This window comes from Lycium barbarum, chromosome 1 (assembly GCF_019175385.1).
Source record: "Lycium barbarum isolate Lr01 chromosome 1, ASM1917538v2, whole genome shotgun sequence".
In the NCBI taxonomy this organism is placed as follows: domain Eukaryota; kingdom Viridiplantae; phylum Streptophyta; class Magnoliopsida; order Solanales; family Solanaceae; genus Lycium; species Lycium barbarum.
Window position 1 is genome coordinate 150556606 of NC_083337.1, and position 14820 is coordinate 150571425.

The 14820-nt window shown below is 33.7% G+C and overlaps 1 protein-coding gene across 1 annotated transcript; it reads left to right on the top strand.

Annotated features, from left to right (window-relative positions):
- The first annotated feature begins 684 nt into the window (after window positions 1–684).
- Window positions 685–6124, top strand: LOC132644001 (transcriptional corepressor LEUNIG-like). The gene is made up of 7 exons (XM_060360536.1): window positions 685–879; window positions 2610–2719; window positions 2840–2989; window positions 3999–4154; window positions 4268–4381; window positions 4986–5192; window positions 5685–6124. Exons 1-7 carry the CDS (start codon window positions 786–788, stop codon window positions 5826–5828), a joined length of 975 nt encoding a protein of 324 aa, XP_060216519.1. The 5' UTR covers window positions 685–785; the 3' UTR covers window positions 5829–6124.
- The last annotated feature ends 8696 nt before the right edge of the window (window positions 6125–14820 follow it).

Below are 14820 nucleotides of genomic sequence, written 5' to 3' on the forward strand. Positions count from 1 at the left end.
GTGGTACATTTAAAGTGGCTCCATGATTGAAGGTCTTTTGTTGTTACAACTAAATCCTTTAGTGAATTACAAATAGATTCTCATTTCTTCAATATTTTTAATTTGCTTAGTGGTATAAATAATTTTTTAGATGTTATCAAAAAATTGAGATGACACGTGCTGCTACTTGATTGTAATGGGTGATGCAATCTACAAGAAGTGTTTAGGCACGAAAATAGTGTGTATCAAATACATTTTTAAAGAGGTTTGCCTGTGTAAAGCTAAAGTAATTCACACGATCAAGGGGTTTGCAAAGGAAATTTGGGTACGAGCTCAGGGACAAATTGTGTATTAAGACGAAAAAGAAAAGTTCATTATTACTTGTCCACTATTTCTAAAATAGATTTTCATTTTTACGTATCATTTTTCATATATCAAAATAAATTAATATTTTTTTCTATTTTATCTATAGTATTGATTATTCAATTTAAATTATTTTTTATATCCCGTAAAAATATGAATCAATTAATATAGGGATATTGATAACGTATGTACTCTATTTATTATTTTTTAAATAATTTCTTAAATAATGTAAAATGTTTAAAATGGACAAATAAAAGTGAACAAAGAGCGTGAGATAGAATCAATGTCACCATCATCCTTAGTCATTAACGTCACTAGCTTTCATGTTAAGTTTCCAAACATTATTTTTCTATTATTCCCTTCTTTCCTCTCTTTCTTATCATTTTTTCTACCTTTGCCTATCTTCTTCTATTTTATTCTTTAATTTTCTTGCGCAGTCTGATATGGATCCTTTTGTGGATGATGGTTCTGTGGATGATAGCGCTGAATCGTGTTTAACTCAGGAAGATGCAAACTCTGGAGGTGCAACTAATCGGGGTATGCATGTTAATAAAAGTTAGTGAGGTCTACTTAGTTCCATGCTGAATTTTGTGTCATCTTTTACTTCTGAATGTTTTTAACTTATGCGCGTCTCTTGAGAAATTATTCACTCTTAAAAAATTAAGAGTATTTTTATTAATTTATCTCTAATTAAATATATAAAAAAAAAATACTTAATAATTTTTTATTATATAAATAAGGTTAATTTTGAAAAAATAAGGTTAGTTTTTTCTTGAAATTCTAAAGCATTCATTTATTTTAAAATAAAATAAAAAGTCTAAAATACCATTTATTTAGAAACGGAGGGAATACTGAACAACAGTTGTCTATGACACTCCTCCTTCTGTGTTTTACTTCCTCCGGTTCAAAATAAGTATTTCCTTAGCCTTTTTAATATCACTTTAACTTCTATTAAAGAAAAAATAGATATTTTAATTAAAATATCTTTAATTAATAAGTCTCTTTGTCTTTTTATTGCCTTAAGTAAATAGGGTCAAATCTAAAAAAATAAAATTAATTTTTCTTGATTATGTAAGTGAGCACTTATTGTAAACTAAAATAAAAAGACAAAGGGTGTGTTCAGTGGAAAATATTTTTCTGGAAAATGTGTTCTTGAAAAATAAGTAAATTTGTACTTATTTTCTCATGTTCGATTGGGTAGTAAAAATAAGTACATTTCTTATTTATTTTCTCATATTCGGTTGGTTGCTAGAATTTTTTCGAAAAATACCCATCAAAACCCCACCAACCCCACCACTCACGCTCCAACCAAATCCCACCCTCGAATGCACTTCATCTTCACCCACTCCTACCTCACACACCACCCACCCCAACCTCACCCTCCATATAATCCCTCTCACCCACCCACCCCCTTCTAAATTTCTGTTTCATATATTTTATTTTACTTTTATAATTTTTTTATAAAAAAGTGGATTTTTTTTCCTTACCCACCGCCATCCACGATCCCTCACCACCCACCCAACGTCAAATTTAACCACGCAAACTGTTCATTTTATAAAAGTAAAATTAAATATGAAGTAGAAAATTCGAGGGGTAGGGGTTCATGCACGGGGGTGTGTTGGTGTAGAAAATAAATAAAGGGAACTTTTCAAAACATTTTTTAAAGAAAAAAATTAATTTTTTTGGCGGGAGTGGTGGGGTTTTGGGCCGGGGGGAGGGGTGTCGTGGGCGATGGGTGGTGGAAAAAGAAATTAGAACCTTTTTTTTTAAGAAAAAAATAATATTTTTTTCAAGGGGGTGGGGGTCACCACCGGGGGGGGGGGGAAGGGGGGTGGTGGTGGTGGTGTAGAAAATCCAATTTTTTTCTTGGGAGTGGGTGGGTGTGGATGGTGCGTGGTGTTGTGGGAGTAGTTGGGTGGTTGCTGAAATGTCACATGTGGACTCTGATACCAATTTAAAGAAATGGATCTTGTGCCTGGTACAAGAGCTGGCTCCCCGGAGGACTACTCCAGATCTGAGACCACAAAACCGATGTGGGACTTAACAGTTAATAATGGTTGATGACATTGTTGTTTTGCGGATCTGGGTGTTGGTTGTGAAGATGTGTATTTTTCAGTCAATTCATGATTTTCTTATTACCAAAGAACATGAATGTCGTACACTGAATCTTTATGTATAATTTATCAACTAGGAAATGTGTTGACTGCCTAGTTGATCTAGAGTTATGCATTTGGGCATATGCTGACAGGAATAACCTTTGATTATAGGGTTCACATTTAATGAAGTGAATTCTGTTCGGGCTAGTGGCAGTAAAGTTGTTTGTTGTGACTTCTCCTCTGATGGAAAACTGCTAGCTAGTGGTGGCCATGACAAAAAGGTTAGTGGAGAAGTATCAAAGATCTTGCCATGACAATGCCTTATTGTTATGGTGCTTAATGCCAGATTCCTGGTTCTTAAAGAATAACTTGTACTGCTTATTGTCTGTCTTTTATTTCAGGCTGTTTTATGGCATACTGATACCCTAAAGCAAAAAACAACACTTGAAGAGCACTCGTCACTCATTACTGATGTTCGTTTCAGCCCAAGCATGGCAAGACTTGCCACATCTTCTTGGGACAAGACTGTCAGGGTTTGGGATGCTGACAATGTTAGTAAACACCGTCTTTAGTGTTTGATAATTTATTTCTTATATTAGCATCTTTTATGTTTTGGATTCCATCCCGGTTATATCGTTGAGTGTGCTAAATATCTGTTTTGGGATATATGTCTCTAGTGTTTCTAGGCGGTGTCAGTTTGATTTCTCCTATATGATATATCAAAGGTATTGATAGATTAAGTTACCAGTTTCAAAAAAATAAAAAAGGTATTGATAGATTAAACAGAACATAATATAAGATTATCTTCGGGTTTCTAGAATATTTAGCTTGTTGTATGACCTCTTGTTTGTCAATATTTTTTATCTGCTTATGCTGTGTGAGGTCTGGAAGAAGTTTATATTTGTTAAAAAAGAAAGGGTAATACGCGATTAAAATTGACGGAATCCACTAGATGAATTATATTACGGATCAAGAGTGGATGTATCGATTATCTTATTTATCTGTGGTAGCTACTGTTCCCTTTTTTTTAGACTGCTTTATTCTGACTTATTCGCTTTCTTTAGTTCCATTTGCATTCTGCTTTGAACTGCTTGTGCTTATCTAACCTTTCTCGTTGTGATTTCTCTTGAGCCGAGGGTCTTTCGGAAACAGCCTCCCTGTCTTCCGAGATAGGGGTATGGTCTGCGTACACTTTACCCTCCCCAGACCTCACATTGTGGGATTTCACTGGGTATGTTGTTGTTGTTATCAAGAGTGGATGTATGATACTTACATTACTTTGAGACAGGCCGTATTCATGTCGGACATTGAATCAAACTATATTGGTGTCTTTAGAATGGGTGGAAGACCTTGGTGACTGTCATTTTGTCAATCCAATTTCACTTAAATGTTTACGAGGAGAGAGGTTGTGGTAAAATTGCCTTAATGAACACCATTGACTAATGACCAAGGAGGATCATGGTGCACTTACTTAAATGACCAAAGAAGAAAAGAAGCAGAAAGAATGATCTTGTTTGTTCTTCTCGAAGTTCTCCTAACACCCCCTTTAATTATTTGCAGCCGGGCTACTCACTTCGGATTTTCTTGGGGCATTCTGCTGGTGTAATGTCACTTGACTTCCATCCTAATAAAGAAGATCTCATCTGTTCTTGCGATGGTGATAGTGAGATAAGATACTGGAGTATAAACAATGGTAGCTGCACAAGAGTGTTCAAGGTAAAATTCTTCATCTACTATTATATGTGCATTAGCACGGGGCATTGGGGACTCTGGTGCTCAACTATATGATTTCTCCATCTCTTCTGAATGTTATTTCATGTCTCGAGTAGGGTGGAACGGCTGTAAGATTCCAGCCCCGCATTGGTAGATATCTTGCTGCTGCTGCCAAGAACGTCGTATCGATACTTGATGTGGAGACACAAGCTTGTTGGCATTCGTTAAAGGTTGGTGTACCTTAATGGCACACCAGTGCAACTTAAGTTATTAACTTTGTTATATTTTTGCGTTTCACTAACTTCTTTTGGAAGTTGAAAAATGCTTATCCATCTCGGCAACTTGGAAAATAACTAAGATATTTAGAAGAAACATGAGATATTTAATCACTTATTAATTCCTTATCCAACCCTCACAATATATTGACATCTTCTCATTATTACCCTTAACGAGGATAGGATTATGTTGAATAAATTTCCATGTAGGCCGAGAAAATGAGTTTTTGCAGATAAGCTTCATTGTCTGTTGTAAGGTTCTTTTAATTGCTTTAAGACTTCTGTTTCACTAGTTACATTGCTTTATATTGCTATATTCCGTCTGCAGAGTTCGGGATTTTCGCGCAGTTAATGAGAATAGGCACCTGCTACTTACCCTAATAAAAGTATGACCTGTCATAGAAAGAGCTGAGGAGAGAATTTTTTATAACTATACTTCTCTTGTTGACTTTCTTCAAGGCTGTTTACATGCACTGATATCTATTGTCGTATGTTTCTTCTAGCTCTGCTCGTGTTTCCAGTGTGTGGTGTGCCTAACATATTGCTATTGTTTCTGAAGGGTCACACAAAACCAATACAGTTTGTCTGCTGGGATCCCTCTGGTGAGCTCCTAGCATCTGTTAGTGAAGACACTGTCAGGGTTTGGACATTGAGGTCCGGTAGTGAAGGAGACTGTCTACATGAGCTTAGCTCAGATGGCAACAAATTCTTCTCATGTGTTTTCCACCCTACATATTCATCATTGCTTGTTATCGCCTGTTACCAGGCAAGTCATGTACATTGTATTTTGGAAACATCCTGCACATTATATTTAAGATGCTTAATTTTTGTGATGTATATCTTTATCCTGTTGAAAAGAGAAATAAAACAGACTACTCTCGGTGGAACACTGAATGTTCAAAAATTAAACCTGAAATGTTGCATGATTTAAGCTGGTCTTGGAAAGCAACTAATTTCTCATTGCACCTTCGCTATGTCAAAATCTTCCTCCTTTCTTCCCGTGACTAAATATCGTGAGACGTTATGTGTGATGTTTTTAACTTTTTAATCTTAAGCCTTCAGTTACTTTCTTTTTTGGGTCAGCATCTCTTCATATCATTTTGTTCGTGGTCTAACGTAAACTTTCTGTCACTAAACTCTATGTCTAAGTTGGGACCTGAATCCTGGTCCCCCATGGTTCAACTGAGGTTATTTTTCAATTCCACTAGATCTATAGATTCACATTCACAAATTCTAATGCATGAAATGCATTTTGCAGTCTTTGGAGGTATGGCACATGAATGAGAACAAGACAATGACCCTCACAGCTCATGAAGGATTAATTGCTTGCTTGGCTGTATCGTCAGTCGCGGGTTTGGTCGCTTCAGCCAGTCATGACAAGTTTGTTAAGCTCTGGAAGTAATATCTGTCCCATCCATGGTTTCTTTTTAAGTCCTAGCTGTATTTCCACTGTAATATCTATTATTGTTGTCTGAAGAGATATTTGTGTCTGTCTTATTTAGCATTAGCTTTTGTATTCTGTTATTTTTTTCATTTGTGCCTGAAAGAACCATGTAGTGACCCCATCCCTTGCTCATCTAGGCTGCTCAGTTTCTGCTATGTTTTTTTCCTCCACTAGTTGTTATGTCAATTGGAATAATCAGGTGTAGTTGGTTCAGTCGCTGATCCAATAAGGGTATTGAATTTTTTAGTTCTTCATTTATGTGCCCAAGCGTTGACATAATGCATGCTTAGGTACTATTTACTATCTTGGAGAAGCAAAGAACATTGTATTAGGGATGGTGTTCAAGGCTGGTAATTACATATATAAAAAGAAACGAAATAAAAATACAACAATGGTCATTGGTTCAGTTAAAAGCTTTTAAGATATGGGACAGGGGATCTTCTATCCTGATTGTTAATATTTCTAATACATTACCCTCTGTGTGTGTGTCTATGTTGTATTTTGTTTTTACGATCCATATAAGATCCATTTTCATCTACATGCAAAAAGCCATGTGCTTTAGAAGCATGGACAACAAACGATAAGGGGGACTCTAGATTAGCACCCAAACTCGGATTATATTGGTGCCAATTTGAATCTAAGTTATCTTTTCAATTGTCTTGTTACGATTAATTAATAACCTGATTTCATCAAGGCGGTTAATTATCTTGAGGGGATATGGGAATAAAAATATTTCAACTGCCAAGAAGATGGTATCTCTCGCTCATGTTTTGGTCAAATATACCCTCTGCTTTGTTTTGTTAGCCAACTTTAACTTCCATTAGTTTAATAATCGGGTAATTTTGTGGGATTTGGGTTTCCATCCAATTAAGGATATAGATGTAAACTTTGCAAACGGCATGGATATTTTGTTCACTATCACTAACGGAGGATAAAGTTGGCTAATAGAACAAAATAAAGGGGTATATTTGGCCCTTTTTCCCTTTTCCCTTTATTATTTTTCTTCAAATCTGTTCTTATTGCTCCAACTAAGTGAAGTGTTATTTTAAGTGAGACATTTAACGGTAGTTTAGATAGTTACTTTTATGAGTAAGACTATTTAAGTGCTTTTTTCAAGGGGAGACATCTACTCGGTGTGAAATTACACGGCCAAGCAAAGTTCCTTATTATATGTATAACGTGTGAACTAGATGCCTGCAAATTTGGACAAATATGGGAATAAAGAGTACAGATTGAAGCAATAAACATTGACTCGTCACTTGGGAAGAATAATGTATCCCTTTTATGGAGTCACATGGTTCTTGTAAAAACTTTACGGGACAATTTGCTTGATACTTTTAAGGGAGTTCTCCAGAAATAATCCTAATATATACTATTTGTCTTGACAACTTCCTTAATTAGTCAATGATGAAGCTCTAATTGTGGTACATTTGCAGTGGTTCCATGATTGATGGTCTTTTGTTGTTGCAACTAAATCCTATAGTGAATCACAGTTAGATTCTTATTTATTCAATATGTTTAATTTGCTAGTGGTATTAATATAAATTTACGAAAAAAAGTAAGCGGAAAGGGGTCAAATATACCCCTGTACTATTAGAAAAGGGTTAAATATACCCCTCGTTATACTTAGTGTCCAAATATACCCTTCTCGTTATACTTTGGATTCAAATATACCCCCGTGTTCTACTTTGGGTTTAAAAATACCCTTCATCTGTTAAAATTGTCCAAGGTGAATATGAGATCTAAGGTGGCGCTGACAACTCGGTGAGATGGACATGACATGGCATGCCACCTCACTACCCCAACCCATTTACCCCTCTCTTCCCCTTCTTCTTCCATCACTACCATCTCCTCCCCCTCTATTTATTGGTTTATTTTTGTTGTCCTAAAATATACCCCTTTGTAAACTCTATGAATCAATGGTGAAGTTGGTCCGGAAATGTTAATGTAATTTGCACTATGGTCTACAACAGGATCTGCTGAAAAAATGCATTTTGATTAATTTATTATCGAGTAATTGACACACACCATTTGCTACACAATAGATCTTAATTTTGCAAGTGTGTATTAATATAACATCTTATACACTAATAGCTAGCCATTAAAAGAACTATATAACTCAAAATTTGACTTTATGGATTGGAGTTCCATTGTTTCTTCACATTATGTGATTTATGGATACTTACAAGCCAGTACATCCAGAACTTCACTGCTGCTGTTTCACCAATTCATCAACTGCCTATATGCATAATAGATTGCAACTTGAATTTCTAAAATGCAGACATGATGACTCTTTTCTGTTTATCACCCTTTTAATTGGAGAAAGCATGCTCTATTTGCGAAAATATGCATTACCATTTGTGGAAAAAAAAAAAAAGATGCATCACCTTTGCAAAAGCACAAGCACCATTAGTTTGCAAAAAAGAATGAACAAATGATGTGGCGGTGCTAATAGTGGCAAATGTTGTAAGGGGAAGGAGATGGTCGTGATGGAAGAAGAAGGGGAAGAGAGGGGTAAATGGGTTGAGGTAGTGAGGTGGCATGCCATCCCATGTCCATCTCACTAAGTTGTCAGCGCCACCTCAGATCTCATATCCACCTTGGACAATTTTAACGGATGAAAGGTATTTTTAAACCCAAAGTATAACAGAGGGGTATATTTAAACCTAAAGTATAACGGAAAGAGTATATTTGAACACAAAGTATAACGAGGGGTATATTTAGCCCTTTTCTAATAGTGAAGGGTATATTTGACCCTTTTCCGAAAAGTAAATGTTGACTAATCAGTAAAATTTCTGTGACAATGCATGTGGACTTGGTGTCTGCGTGTGTATGTATATGCTCCATATATAAATGCAGCTTGGCTTCCCAACCTTTTTTTCGTTTAAAATAACTAAGGAATCCCAATAATTAATTATACTATGCTAAAAGATAGTAGTAAGTCAAATATACAAAGGAGCTAGCAGCCTCATGTACAACTCATGTTTAAACTCAGCCCATGAGACATATATCATTTCACTAGCGAAGTTGCGAATTTTGCTAGCATATGATTACAAATGTTATACTTCCTACTTATATACACAAAGTTTACATGCACTACGTAATGCCTAAAATTTCAAATGGACTGTATATTCCAAGAAGGAATCATTCTTGTATTGAGCATTTAATTTGCACTCCAACTTGGCTTTCTCACTTAACATGCATTGATCTAATCTTTTTTGAATTGTGAGGTATTGTCCGCTTTAGCCTGTTGAAACTCACAATTTTTGTCTTTTAATTAGGAGACGCTTTAAAGAGGTATCTTAATTTCATGTTATTTCAATCCTTTATTTACTTTGTTCACATGTGATTAGAGACACCTTGTACTTCTCATATTTTCCTTTAGACAGAAGCCACACGTCTATTCTTTCTCACACAAAGATGTCAAAGTCTACCTCCGATGGGGTCATTTCTCTTTTGTCTTTTCATTTCTTTTTCGTTTTTCTCCCTCACATGGAGTATTTTCTCTCTCTCTTTTTTTTAAAAAAAAAAAATTTTTTACACCAATCTTTTTTATTTTCTATTTATATCGATATTGTTTTTTGGCCAAATGGACCGCTTGGTTTTTGTCTGCTCAAAGACTCCTTGGAATATGAGGATTTCCAATTTAATTTCTTATATATTCCCACAACTCTTTATTTATATCCAAATTGGGATACTTTTGATCTCCGTTCTCAACTGAAATTCATGCTTTTATAGTGTATGCTTGAGTTGAATATTCGTTTTTCATTGCCTTCTTTTCCTTTTGTTCTGAATTGTTCAATTTCTTCTGAATTGGCACTATATGTTCGAGTAATATGTTCTTGTATTGTCTTTGCAAATATGGATAATGTAAGGCTAAATAAAACCAGTTTTCTTTCATCAGCCAAGGACAATAATAGATTAATAGTAGTGTAGGAATATCGCCATCATAGATTATAAAAGAGAAAAGTTATTTCAAATGGGATTGGGGAGATAAACTTTGCTTGTTCGTGTGAGTAATGTGGGCTCCACTAGGAATTTTTGGATCATCAATGTCACAATCATATTTTAATCATCCTAGCTTAGTTTTTCTAATCATTATTCTAATCAAACACAACATGCCATGTGGTTTGGTTAAATCAAACAAGATGTATAATCTGAGATGAGTTTGTATAACTGAAAATAGAAAATTTTATTAGGTTATATGTGATCTTATCTTGTATTTCTAAAAAATTGTTTCTCCGATTTAAACTTGTGATCTTTTAGTCACGCGTAAATAATTATTATTATCGCACCAAGGCTCCCATTATTATTCATGACATTCTTCTTATCGGTTTTTTTTTTTAAATCTTTTATATATACTACGTACTTGTGCACTTATGCAGATTTTTTTTTTTTTTTTTTTTTTTTTGTTGATTGGACGATAGAGAAATAATATGACATCTTAATCAAATAAAATTCTGATGTATCTTGCAATTGGATGAACAAACCATGATCACTCTAATGCTAAGAAACATTTACATTAATTGTCGCGTCAAAAGTTTGTCATGCCTTTCAACAACTTAAAGATCTTGGTTACTCTATTATCTATAAATGTCAACTCTATTATATTTTCGACTTTTTCCAATTGTGTCTAGATACATCACTAAAAGGAAAGAAATTAGCGATGGACGAATTACATTGCTAAACAAAATATTTCCATAATTTGCATTTCATCGCTAATATGCTCGTTGTTAACCTTTTATGACGGATAAATCAAATTCATTGTAAAGTTTATGGCGGATTAGCCACAAACGGTGTCTATTGACAGGTTTAGTTGATAGAAAAATTTCTGCTAATCTATCGCTAGATATTTTGAGATCTCGTTGCTACCTTTCTTTTGGCGACGAAAAATACCAGATTGAGGAGGATCAGAATACATGTTGAAATTATTGAGGACGAACAAATAACATGCATGTTGCAGATGAACAGTTAATAATTTATACAAATAATGTTATATGATGAGCCAGGAAATAATGCAAGTAGATCATGTATTGGGCTGTTGATAACAATTGATCATCTTAATGTTTGGGCCGAAGTGCACAAATACCTATTTTGGTCGCGCCATTTTAGTTATACCCGCCTTATATATTTTTTTTTTGTACGAGTACCCACTTTGGGTCTGAAGCTTGGCAACTTTAGACATTCCCGTCCGAAAGTGTGGCCTTGTGAATGCCAAGCTTTCAGACATTTTCACCTGGTGTTTGGTATGGCTTGCCAAGGCAAAATTCGAACATTTTAGACTAAGATGCGTGTAAAATTTATTTGAATTTCAGTTAGTAAATTTTACTTGGCGTAGCTTACTATGTTACATATTTATGGAACATAACTATACTTTTTAATAATTAAGTTTAGTAGTTATAATATTATATTTTTACAACTTATAGCTACCCATTTTTCTACCAATTAACTTACCACTCCCCACACCCCTATTTTTTTGCTGCACACTTTCTCTCTCTCCCCTTTTCCTAAATATACGTTTCTAACTTCCATCTCCCCTAATTTCGTGCTTTTCAAATCAGTTTCTGATTTCTTTCACTTCCTTTTTTTACTCTGTATTAACTGTTCATTAATTTCAACCTTTTACTGCCAAAATTCAACTCTATTTCCTAAAATATGTAAGATTCTCTGTTATTTTTGTGTTCTCCCTCATCATCTTTGTTTCTTTTTGGGCTTTACTAAGCCACAGATTTCATCTTTTCCTGTACTCAGTGGAAGTTTAAAGTTTTTGTTTTTTGTTTTGAGGGATCCATGTATCATTCATCCTCATGTCGTTTTAGACCACCGTCTTCTCCGACGTGTTTCTCCGGTGTGATCTGACCGGCGTCAGTCGTCTTCTCTTTTCCGGTCAGATCTGTAGCAATTGCATGGTCAGATCTGTAGCAATTACAAAGACTAGCCTATTTGAACATAAAATATTAAAGACCAAATCATTTAACCGCCATGACTGTTCCTAGATGCCTTCCGCCGCCGGCCACTAGAATTTTTGAATACAGATCTGAAGTTTTTGTTATTGGACAAGAGTAAAAATGTTCATGTTCTCCAAGAGGTGTTTTTTCTTTGATGCTGTAAGGTATGTTATGGATCTTCACTAATCACTTCCATGCTGGAGTCAGTTTTCTGATTTCGGTGATTAGTTAAGTGATTTAGGTTGGTGCTCACAAAGTTCATTATGGATTTTCCATCCCTCCGTAAGTTAGTTTCATGCTAATTAAGTTTTCTGATTTTCTATTTTTGGCTAAAACGTATTCCACCATTAGTTAATTGATTTATGTAGGTGTTTTCAGAGTTTGTTATGGAATTCCTTTTGCTCCTGACGGTGAGCTTCATGACTGTTCCTAGATGCCCTCCGCCGCCGGCCACCGAAATTTTTGAATACAAATCTGAAGTTTTTGTTATTGGACAACAGTAAAAATGTTCATGTTCTCCAAGAGGTATTTTTTATTATTAATGACCCTATTTTCACTTCACCATATATGTATTTTACTTGCATTTTAAGTATATTTTTATCGTATTTTTTGATGAACTTCAGTTAATTTCCCGTTTTTTCAATTCACCAGATCTATATTTTTCATACATTTTAAGTATATTTTTGTCGTATTTTTTATTATTTCAATTAGTTTGTGTTTTGAACTTTAGTTAATTCCTGTTTTTTCAATTCACCATATCTGTATTTTGCGTACATTTTAAGTATATTTTTGTCGTATTTTTTATTATTTCAATTAGTTTGTGTTTTTAATTATGTGTTATATATTTTTTCTACCTAATTTGTTACTTGTAAATTTATGCGATTTTGAATTTGTGTTTACTTTTTATCAAAGTATATTTTGTAGTATATATTCAGTGTATTTGAAGTGTATTTTTACAGCACAGTCACACACTGTTGTAGTGACAACCACAGTGCATTTAACATTGATATATTTGCATTATATTTATAGTATATTTTCAGTATATCTTGAATGTTTTGTTATTTATTGTGGTTAATTTGTTATGTTGTTATTTTTTCATGTTTTGTTAATGTAAAGTTTCAGTATATCTTGATGCATTCCAGCTGAAATTGATGCAAAGTTTCTCCGTATGAGATACGACGCAAATCGACAAGGCAACCCTGAATGCATTTATTGATAACGAGCAACCACCAATACCCTGTCAAGGCTACCGTTGATTATGATGCAGTGATTTTAGTAGATGTTCAGAAGTAGATTTGTAGACAGAACAGTTTATGTTTTAAGTTGTTTTTTTTTTCTCCAACTTTTTTTTTTTTTGATGTATAACATCACTGTTGCGACATTATTTTTATGAAGATTTTAGAAGAAATTTTATGTATTTTGGTAATGATCCCGCTTGTTGTATAGTCTAATCGTAGATTTGAATTCTGTTTTTATTACATTTATATTTTTCTTGTATAGTTACTGCTAAAAAATTACAAAGTGCATTTCAATATCAAGTTTGTATTTCCTACATGTTTTCACTATATTTTATTGATGAACCAAGAAGAGTTCTATGCATTTTCTCTATATATTCATGGTACACTTGAATTCATTATTGAACCATAAAATCCATCTTTCTGTACAATATACTTCAAAAATTAAAAAATAATTTTAATACATACAAAATACAAGTGAAATATATTGTAAATATATTCATTGCGATTCAAATCTTACGGATCAATTATAATACACTCAAAATACAATCATAATACAGATAAAATATAGTGAATCAAAAGCCACACTTAGGGATTAAAGTTTTTTTATGGAGTCAAGTTTTTCCATCTTATTAAAGTTACTAAATAATATTCAATATCAGCTTATTGCACTCAATAACTAATATTTTTTGTAACGAACATTTTGATTTTTAATAATGTAATTTCATTGAATATTTTTAATAACGAACACAAAACCAATGGTCATAGCATCGGGAGACAATCTCAACTTGTCACTATGCAATTCAGTTGATGAACAAATCAAGTTTTGCGTGATTTATGGAACATTAAAAAGAGATTTTTTTCCAGTTATATTTTGGGGAAAAATATGAAGAGAGTTTTTGAATTCAAATTTTATGTGAATGATTAGATGTTGAATGAGATATGCGATTAGATATGGAAGAGAATGAGATTTGCGTGATTTATGGAAATTAAAAATAGATTTCTGTTTAGTTTGAAAAAGATTTTTTTCCTTAAATAGAGGCATCATTTGCTCAACAGTTCCGTGTATTTAGTTTGTATTTTGGCTATATTTATGCGACGCGTCCAGGACCTAAATATAGGTAAAACCAGCTACGAAATGTAAATAATGAACTTGTAGTTATAGCTTGTTAGAACCAACTAAAAGGTAGCTATTTGTGAAAATTTTACTTTCAGTTATGTATGTTTGAATTTTTTCATGTATGCCTGACCTTCAGACTTTAGCCATGCATGACTGAAGTACATGTAAAAATAGGCTAAAATTTAAGTCATGTGTGTGTGAATCTTTTTTGTCTAAAATAATTTCTTTCATGAATGTCTTCACCTCAATCATACATGACTGAAATACATGTAAAAACGGACTGAAATTTCAGACCTGTGCGCCTTAACGAAGAATAATAATTTGTTCTTCGAATTTCAACAATCCAACGCACGATTCAACACACAAATCTACTCAAAATAAGCTCAAATTTGAAACATAAATTTCATATATCATACCCAAATCATCAATTTGTCAAAAATACAGCAAATCCAACAAACCATTTTACACACTTTTAAAAAAAAAAAAATCTATAACTTTTAGCGCATGCAGCTGAAAAAAAGGACTTTGTTATGTTGATAATGCCAAATCCCATTAGCGATATATATGATATTGTAGTTAATTGACAATTGACATGATCCACTGGGATGTGGTATTGGTATTTGTCAAGATTTCAATTATACCTCTTA